General features: G+C 36.0%; 1 protein-coding gene across 1 annotated transcript in view; it reads left to right on the top strand.

Moving 5' to 3' along the window:
* Cwc25 (CWC25 spliceosome associated protein homolog) overlaps window positions 1-9,036 on the top strand; it is a 9,551-nt gene extending 515 nt beyond the window's left edge. The window contains exons 2-7 of the mRNA XM_027358428.2: window positions 3,608-3,817; window positions 4,241-4,403; window positions 4,654-4,814; window positions 6,981-7,238; window positions 7,757-8,388; window positions 8,642-9,036. Of these exons, the coding sequence (XP_027214229.2) occupies window positions 3,608-3,817; window positions 4,241-4,403; window positions 4,654-4,814; window positions 6,981-7,238; window positions 7,757-8,388; window positions 8,642-8,753 (1,536 nt within the window). The 3' untranslated portion in view covers window positions 8,754-9,036. The remainder of the gene's footprint in view (window positions 1-3,607; window positions 3,818-4,240; window positions 4,404-4,653; window positions 4,815-6,980; window positions 7,239-7,756; window positions 8,389-8,641) is intronic.
* Window positions 9,037-10,000: the final 964 nt, after the last annotated feature.

The raw sequence follows: 10,000 nt of genomic DNA, 5'->3' as shown, positions 1-10,000 counted from the left end.
CTGTGCCCCTGCAACTTCCTCATGGGGGGCTGCTGCCCACCTACCCCCACTCAGCAAAACAAAGAATCCTCCACGTATTCACGGTAGGAGAGAGTGTTGGACAGACTCGGGATTGGGCGGTCACAGGTAAATTTGGAATAAGATGTCACCAACGCTTTTCAGGATGAAACTAGATTCGTTCGATTTGTATTGTCTTGGTTCGGTTGATTCTGGTGTTCGTTTCCATTGGCAATGGGTAGATTGTCTTTTCCATACCAGAGTTGCGCCACTCTTGATATAATGCATGTCCACTCTGGAATTCTCATTCTCTGCTGTAATCATGGTACCGATTTAGTACCCCAACCACCGCCCAGGAAAACAAAGAATCCTCCACGTATTTACAGCAAGAGAGAGCGTCAGACAAACTCGGCATCAGGCTGTCCCGCATGTCGGTCATGTGCCCCCTGCGACCCCCCTGCCCAGGAAAAGAAAGAATCCTCCACGTATTCACGGCAGGAGAGAGCGTCGGACAAAGTCAGCATCAGGCGCTTCCACATGCTGTTCGTATGCATGCGAAGCACTGTACATTTAGTCACTACAGTGAAAATAAACCTAAAACATACCTATGCAGAGGAGGGGCCAGGGTGAGGGTCGTCATATCAGTAGAGCGGCTTGCCGGAGCAGAAGCGCTGGAGAGGTCTGCGTGAGCACAAGCGACGTGACGGCTGATCGCAGGGCATTTCAGAGGGTAGAACTCCGTGTTCACGTAATAGTTTCAAGCTAGCCCCATCGTCTTCAAGATAACTTTATATAAATTGGAATGGTTTGATACCACATCCTACACACACAAGTCATGGCAAGACTAATTTGAAAATTGAATTTCATAGCTTCTATTTTAGCTAATGTTCATTCATTGGCTGTTTCCCTTGTGAATTCTTTCCCCATTGGCTATTAAATTAACCGCCAAACAATTGACCAATGAAATCGTGACACTGGCCGTGACGTCACAGGCGAGATAACAGGAACAGTATGGGTATGAGAGACCCCGCGCATGCTCAGTGAAAAATTTGGTCAGTTATCCCGCAGCTCCCATGTGAATCTCACCCCATTTTATTATTTTTCAGAATTGATTTTAAAAATTAAATAACTTTGTTATTATTAATTTGAGAGACAAGTTTATTTAAAGGAAAGTGAACGTTAATTAAATATCTTCAAGGCTATAAGGTTAGTTTTGGTCGATTAAATGATAACGCCTTTTTCCAATAATACCAGGTCACACATGTCGGTCGTAGGTATAAAAATTACACACTGCAAGGGGCTGTGCCCCCTGCAACCCCCTTGTTAGAGGGGGGGGAGCTGCCCCCCCTTCACCCTCGCCCAGGGAAGCAGAGAATCCTCCACGTATTCACGGTAGGAAAGAGCGTTGGACAAAGTTGGCATCGGGCGTTTCCACATGCTGTTTGTACGCACGCGAAACAGTACATCTAGTCACTTCAGTGAAAATAAACGTAAAACATACCTATGCAGAGGAGGGGCCAAGGTTAGGGTTCTCGATATCAGTGGAACGGCTTCTGGGAGCAGGAGCGCTAGAGAGGCATGAGCACGAGCGACATGACGGCAGGTTGCAAGGCACTTCAGAGGGTAGCACTCCGTGTTCACATAATAGTTTCAAGCTAGCCTCATCGTCTTCAGAATGATTTTTTATAACTTGGAATGGTTTGATACGACATCCTACACACACAAGTCATGGCGAGACTAATTTGAAAATTGAATTTCATAGCCTCTATTTTAGCTGATGTTCATTCATTGGCTGTTTCCCTCATGAAGTCTTTCCCCATTGGCTAGTAAATTAACTGCCAAACAATTGATCAAAGAAATCGTGACACTGGCCGTGATGTCATAGGCGAGATAACAGGAGCACTACGGGTACAAGAGACCTCTTGCATGTGCAGTGGAGCATTTGGTCAGTATTCCCTCAGCTCCTGTGTGAATCGCACCTCGTTTTATTATTATTTTTATTTATTCTGATAATTGAATAACTTCATTATTATTAATTTGCGAGACAAGTTTATTTAATGAAAAGTGATTGACAATTAAATATCTTCAAGGCCATAAGGTTAGTTTTAGTTGATTCAGTGGTGACGCCTTTTTCCAATAATATCAAACAATTAATGCAGTACAGTTTGTATTTTACTCAATTTCATGTGTTTGTTAGGATCATGTTGCAAACTTTTACTGAGATTATACATTTGAGGGTTTAACACTGACAGAAATGTATCAGTACCACATGATTTAATTTTCAAATTTTCCTTTATTGATGGTGCAACTTTGTTTTTCTCATAATTATTCCACAATAATTTGGTAAAAATGAACTCACACTGGAATTGTTACAACCTCACAGATCATATTAAAGTGCAGTAACTCTGTTCCAGGTGCACATACCTGACAAAAATCATCAGATTCTTTTCACAGATTCTCTTTACATGCACAGCTCAGTAGGGGGTCTGAGAGCACTAGCTAGATATATATGACTATCAGGAGGGGAAATAAGGAGCACTGTGTGTAGGATAGGGTCCATTGCAGATCCTAATTGACTGGATCTCAGTTTAGACGTTTCTGTTTCCACTTTATTTCATATTTTGTTTTCACTCAAAATATGAAATCCCGCCTAGGAATCTCGGATTCAAAGGAATACCCCTGAGCTTGTTGACTGGAGTAGTATGTTCTTCATCTTAGACGGATGCAGTCCGTTTAGGAAGAATGATTTTACTTATAATTAGGGTTGCCATGATTAAAATGATAATTAAAATCATAAATTGTTATGAAAATTATTTTGAATTTCAGACTAGGTTTAGTAGAAGCTTTTGAAATATGTTTGACATGATCTTTTATAGTCTAAAAATATACAAAGTCACAATGTGTGAGTTCAGGAATTATTCCTAAGGCATGGCTTTTACTGGACCTCATTTCAAGTTTTTGACTTGCTCTGTCAGAAATTGGAAAACATAACCTTGTATGATAAGAACTATATGGTATGCACAAAGTGAAATAAATGTTTTATATGATATAGGAAGTAAATTTTTTTCCTTATTCTTGAAATCATAAGTATTATATGCTTAGTGCTATGTTACATTCATACAGATATGATTAATTTAGATTTAATATGTATATCATATTAATATTATTATATCTTAGTCTGTGGATATCTGCACATTTTTTCTTTAGTAAATTGTGTTCAATTCATTTTGCTTTTATTTTAAGAAAATAAATATTAACACTATCTTGCTAAAAGAAAATGTAATTAATATAATTATTATCAAGGATTTAATTGTTTCATTGATTAACTGCCACATGACTGCAACCTGTTTTAGGGCATACTGTCCCCAATTATGTTAAATGTTTGAAATACTAACAATTATTTGGCAAAATAGACATATGATACCACTTAGACAATACATTAATTAGTGATTTGATAAGAAAGCTAGTGTAAGTTAATGAGATGAAGTTAATGCTACCTAGGGAGAAGATAAATAATAAGTTTTCACAGGAATCATAGATAATAGATTCTTATCAAGGCTGTGGCATGAAAAAGGTAGATAACCATTTTTTTTTTTTTTTTTTTTTCCAGAATTTGAAAAAGTCATGGCATCCAAGCACTTTGAAGAACCAGGAGCGAGTATGGAAGGCAGAACAGCAGAAAGCAGAAGAGGACCGCAAAATGGCAGAATTGCAGCGGGAACTAAAGGAAGAAAGAGAAAGAGAATTCCTCCAAAGAACAGCAGAAGAATCTGGAGCCGTGGAAAAGAAGGGGGATGCTAAACTAGATTGGATGTATAAGGTAAGAAAGTTATGATAGATGAACATGTATATTTCATTTATAGGCCTAAGTATATTATAGAGAAATGTAACTTCCTGTGTAGATACAGATGCATCTGCATTATTTTTGTGTTTAATTTTTTTATTATTTATTTATTTACTCATTTATTTATTTGTTTTAATTCATTGATATTTGGATATTGCACATCTCTGTATGGAAGAATTTGTGTGATGTATTTCAACTCTCATTATTAAAAAAAAAAGGATAATGACAATGATTTCAGCCAAAATAAAAGTTTTTTTTCAACCAAATTCTTTGAGACCTATTCTTCAGTAGATATAACTGGCAATTTATTAATGTAAAACTTTATAGTAGTAAGATTGTACCATTAGTAGATGTCATAGACCAAACTGCATTGATTTCCGACATGCCTCTCTCCCTTAGGGCCCTGGTGGACATGTGAGTCGTGAAGAGTACCTGCTCGGACGCAAGATTGACACTGCCTTTGAGCAGATGGTAAAGATGGAAAATGAGGAGGGAAGGGAAGACATGGGCAGTGCGAATGAAGCCCCACAGAGCAGCAAACCTGCTTATACAATAGAGCACGGTGTGTGGACAGAATAAATTTTTCAGAAATATATGTTACTTCTGATTTGACCTTTGCTTACTTTTTTATTTATTTTTTTTTATTTTTTTTTTTTTTAATGATATAGGAAATATGCATGTATAAAATAAAACAGATTATATATAGCTTTTCATATTATGTATAGCTTTTTTATATGCTGTATTACAGAATATGTATAGCTTTTCACATTATATAATAGAGATCAACTTTATTTCTCACCGTCAATTTTCAGAGATCAACCCAGAGTCAGTAGTGCGTCGGGATGGAAACATGCAGGTAGACATGAAAAGGAAACTTATGGAAGATCCTCTTCTGCTGATCCGCCAGAATGAAGAAGCCACCAGACGTCAAATTACAGACAATCCAGTCAAGATGAAACAACTTCAGCAACTTGTAAGACTCAGATATTCATGTTGTGATGTCTGTGATCCTCTTGTTTTGAAAGTTACAAACCTTAGTCTTTTTAAGTGTAATTTGTTTGTTAGATGGTGATGTCTCTGTAATTATGGTGTGAATTAGAACTTCAAAGAGAAAGAAATGGTGTTGTCCGAGTTCATTTTTGCACAACTAACTAACAAACTAACTAACTGACTAACTAACTAACTGACTAACTGACTAACTGACTAACTGACTAACTGACTAACTGACTGACTAACTAACTAACTAACTAACTAACTAACTAACTAACTAACTAACTAACTAACTAACTAACTAACTAACTAACTAACTAACTAACTAACTAACTAACTAACTAACTAACTAACTAAAACAAATAAAAGAATAAATGAAATAAATAAGATAAATAAGATAAATAACATAAATAAAATAAATATATATATATATATATATATATATATATATATATATATATATATATATATATATATATATATATATATATATATATATATATATATATATATATATATATATATATATATATATAGATAGATAGATATAAGAATTAGTAACTCTTCAAAGCAAAGCATGCAGTGAACATTGGATATTGTCTACATTTTCATCAGAATGACATAATTCTAGTAAAGGTATATAAGTATCAACTTTCATCCTTGCCTTTGGAACAAGAAAGACTTTAGATTTCAGCAACCAAGAGAAAACACAGATGTTTTGATTAGGCCTATTTTAGATCACTTATTTTAGAATGTGATACAGCCATGACGGTTGTTACCAGAGGTATCGTTCTGATTTCTATTTATTTATTTATTCATAAGGCCACAGCATTTTTTTTCTTGAATAGCGAGCAAGTCTGGTGATAATGAAATGTCGGTGGGAGGCAGCAGCAAAAAAAAAAAAAAAAAGAGCATGAAAGAAAGAAAGATCAGACGTAAAGGAATCTATCAGTTCCAGCCTCACCTGGAGGAAGTTGAATGAAAACAGACAGAGAATTCTTTCAACCAGAATTTATTATTTTGGAAATCAAAATAAAAGATATTCATAAAGAATTGACATATATGTACTTTGCTACTTTGTACAGGTTGAAAAAGGACTTCCTTTCTGTATATGAAATGGAATTCAGTGTAAAAACAAGAAAACAAGTATTTTTGTTTTGATGTTTGAATGTGAGTTTACATCCTAGTGTGCAGGTTCTCTGCACATATGAGAAATACGCCAATACTGATCAGGAACGACCACTGACCGTGGACACAATAGACAATAGACCTGACATGATGGATGAGAGTAAGGTATTTCCGCCAAATATATTTTATTTTTGTTTTAGGGATAGGAACAATGATACCATACACAATGAATCATAGACAAATTGATTTGTATTTCTTTCTTTTTTTTTGTTATATCTTTTGCAGACGTCACAATATCGGCGGGAAATTTGATTTTTTTTTTTTTTCTGGAAATAAATGTCGGCAGTTATGCTATTCAAGAAAAAAAAAATCCTGTGGCCTAACTTGGAATGCTTAAATGAAACCATCACAGGAGTAGTAAAATTGCCTCTCCAAGGCTACTTTACTCATAATTATCAGCATACAAGTTTAGAAGTGATTGCAGTATGGAGTTAGAGCAGTTACTGCACTGTAGAATACCAGTTAGCTGAAACCGAGAAATATTCAATAAAGATTTATCACCACTTGTGCTACCTCAGAACTAACCCCTTCTTAAAACCCTTGGCTCTTTCTTGCCGTTTACATTCTACGAAAATATCCAAGATCAGTAGAGGGTATTAGACAAGGTGTGTGACAAGGTCTTATACACCAAGGCTACAGTTAATATTTATTGGTAAAAAGAAAATCAACCAGTTCTGTAAAGATTTAAGCCCCGAAGAACACCCACTTTGTTTTGTATCCCCTCCTGCACTCCATACCCCCATCCTATACCACGCAGTTTGGTAAATTTATCGCATTCTGTTGATGAAAAACATGTAGAGCATATTTGTGCATATTAAGCATTTTCAAATATTAAACATGTAGTGTATTTGTTATATTGGTTAGATTATGTTTTTTTGCAAGTCACATGAAGGCAATTTATGATTTTAGAAATTATGTGATATTACATTCTGCAAAGTTGTAATCTTGTTTCCATATTCAGATATCAGCAATAAAGACGAAGAAAAAGAAAAGGTCCTCAAGCAGTAGCTCTAGCAGTGAGAGCAGCAGCAGCAGTAGTGATTCATCCGATTCAGAATATGAGAAAAGGAAGAAGGAAAAGAGAAAGAAACGGAAAGATAAGAAGAAGAAGAAAAAGAAAAGCAAAAAGAAGAAAGCTAGTGAAAGTGAAACCAGTGATAGCTCAGATGAGGAAAGGAAAAGAAAACTGAAGAAAAAGGAAAAGAAAGCTAAAAAGAATGTAAGTATTTGTCTTATTTTGTTAACCCAATGGTAACAGATTGCATGATATGCATTTCATGCCCTCTGAATTTAGTTTTATTAATAGTGCTTATGCATAGATGCCTCCTCAAGTATTTAGTCACCAAAGAGTCTATTATTTACCCTTTTTCTTGATTTTTGGGAAGATTCTCTTTGATTTTTATCATAATTAATATTTGACAACATTGTTATAATTTTAATGTCAATTATGTTGATTATGACTGATGTATTTTTATTAACAGAATTGGGGGGGGGGGGGAATCCTACAAACTAAAAGAATTTGGAAATTGTCAGTAAGGCCTATTAATCTACAGTGGCTAAACACTTGTGGAGCCAGCTTTAAGTAACCAAATTCACAATAAAAACTACAGCGGACAGTACATAAAACAGCGATGATGGCTAGTTGGAGGCATATAGAGAGAGTACCAATGCAAAAAACTTCAGAAATGCAGCAGAATAAAAAAAATTGTTTATTGATGAACATTTCTCTATTTTCAGTCTGAAAAGAAGAAATCCAAGAAGAAGGAAGAATCAGAAAGTGAACAAGATACAAGTACTAGACATAATAGGTATTCAGACAGAGAAGGAATTCAGACCTCAATGCAAAAAGGCTTAGGAAGAAGCACTGAGAAGGAGCACAGTCCAGACAGAGGATCCAGGAAGTCCTTTAAACACCGAGATACTGGGAGAGGAGATGGTTATGTGGAAAGGAACAGAGAACTGGACAGAGATAGAGAGGAGATGAGGAGAGTGAGCAGGGATAGAAGAAGAGAAAGAAGCAATGACTTTGCATCAGACCGACGAGGCAGAAGCAGAGATAGGAGCAGGGAGAGAGGAAGAAGGGATGATAGATACAGAAAGTCCAGAGGCCATAGCAGAAGCAGGAGCAGGAGCAGAAGTAGGGATAGAAACAGTAGAGACCAGGAAAGGTCAAGAGATGGAGCATCAAACGGGCAACATAGATACGGGGGCAAGCCGAAGCTGACTGCCAAAGAAATGGAAAAGAAAAGACAAGAGATGATGGATGCTGCAAGGAAGCGAGATCAGGACAGGAAGGATAACATCCAGCGCTATGAGGAAGAGCGGAAGAAAGAGGAAGAGATGGAGGAAAATGCAGAAAAGTTTTTAAAGTAATTACTGTTAGACTATGTTAATTATTTTTACCATTAATGTTATCATCAGTTAATAATTTTAAAAATTCTAATTGCCACTTAGATTAAAGATAGTAAGTTTTATTAGTGTTTATCTTTGACAAAGCAATCAGTTTTTCAAATATAACAAGGCATGAATTCACTATGATACCATAAAATGTTTCAGAATGCACTTGATGAGCTTAGATGTTGGCACATAAACAAATTCAAATGATGAATTCTCATATTTCAGAAGCCATGTGCTGAGTGCATCAAGCAGTTCCATCCAGGACCGAGTGAAGTCACGCATTGGGTCACTTCAGAAAGGTGGAGGCCACATGGATTCCAATTTTTTGCGTAAGTAAAATAACTTAGACGACAAATAACATATTTTTTATTGTTTGGAGCAATAAAAAGTTACAGCAGATTTTGCTAGATTGTGACTATACTGGAAGGTTATTTAGGTATATTGTCTAGATGCACTAGATTTAAGATTAGATTTTTTATTTTGCTCCTTATGATGTTCAAAAGAATTTTCAATATTATTTGAAACTTGGCCATTCTTATTGTCAATTTTACTGACTTTGTTCATCATTTTTATTTTTCCTAAAAGTATTTGTATGTATCCAATAAAAAAGGAACATGAGACTGCGATGTTTTTTATTTTACTGTAATCCTGTAGTTATATGCAATATTTTGTAAATCCTTCTTAATCCTTAATCACATGTGTTAATGTACATGCTAACTTTTATATTACTAATCTTGTCAGTTACTAATCCTACCTATCTCATCTGTTTACTCTTTTCTTGTTTGTCAGAAAGATTATTTTTTATATCTTTTTCAACTTTATATTTTATTAACATAACAATTATAATGTCAATAATAACAATAACAGTATCAATATTACTTACTCCCGAAAATTCAGGGAAAGCAGATGAGGTCATCTAGGGCCTACTTATTACCTTCTTGGAGGCTGAGCACAAGTGGTGTCGTAATTCCATTGCTAGATCTGCTCATCAGCAAGAAACCTCCTTCCCTGACAGAGTAAAGGAGGGGATCTTTATGCTGAAGGGTGGTAAAACAGAGGGAATTTGAAGCATCCCTGCTGAACTGTTAAAGAAATAGTGGTGAACTTATGCCACGGGATTTGCATTTTGGCTGGCCAGTCAGTGGCTGTCCAATACAATACCCCAGACCAGATAAAGGGCATGGTGAAGTTTTTCTAGAAGAGAAAACGGGATTGTTAGAACTGCTGTCATTACTAAGGCATGGCACTGCTTAGCATGCTAAAGATTCTTGCTCATATCCTTCTGAGATGTACTGAGGCATCAGAAACCAGAACAATCTGCTTTCACTCTTGGCAGTTTCTCAATAAACCATATCCATATGCTGTGAATCATTGTAGAGTAGCATCATGAGTTCAGTTGTAGACTCCTTACAACCTACAGCAAAATCCAGGACTGCCAACTCATGCTGTCAGGGTACCAAGCTCAACACCCCGGGGACATTAGCACCCACCGGGCTATCTTTAGAGATACCTCTGGGAAGGGAAGCCCTAAATGTGGCTAGTGCAGATTGATCAGATCTGTCACAGGGATTTAGACATTAACAA

The sequence above is a fragment of the Penaeus vannamei genome, chromosome 5 (assembly GCF_042767895.1).
Source record: "Penaeus vannamei isolate JL-2024 chromosome 5, ASM4276789v1, whole genome shotgun sequence".
Lineage (NCBI taxonomy): Eukaryota > Metazoa > Arthropoda > Malacostraca > Decapoda > Penaeidae > Penaeus > Penaeus vannamei.
This window is presented reverse-complemented; position numbering and strand designations above follow the sequence as displayed.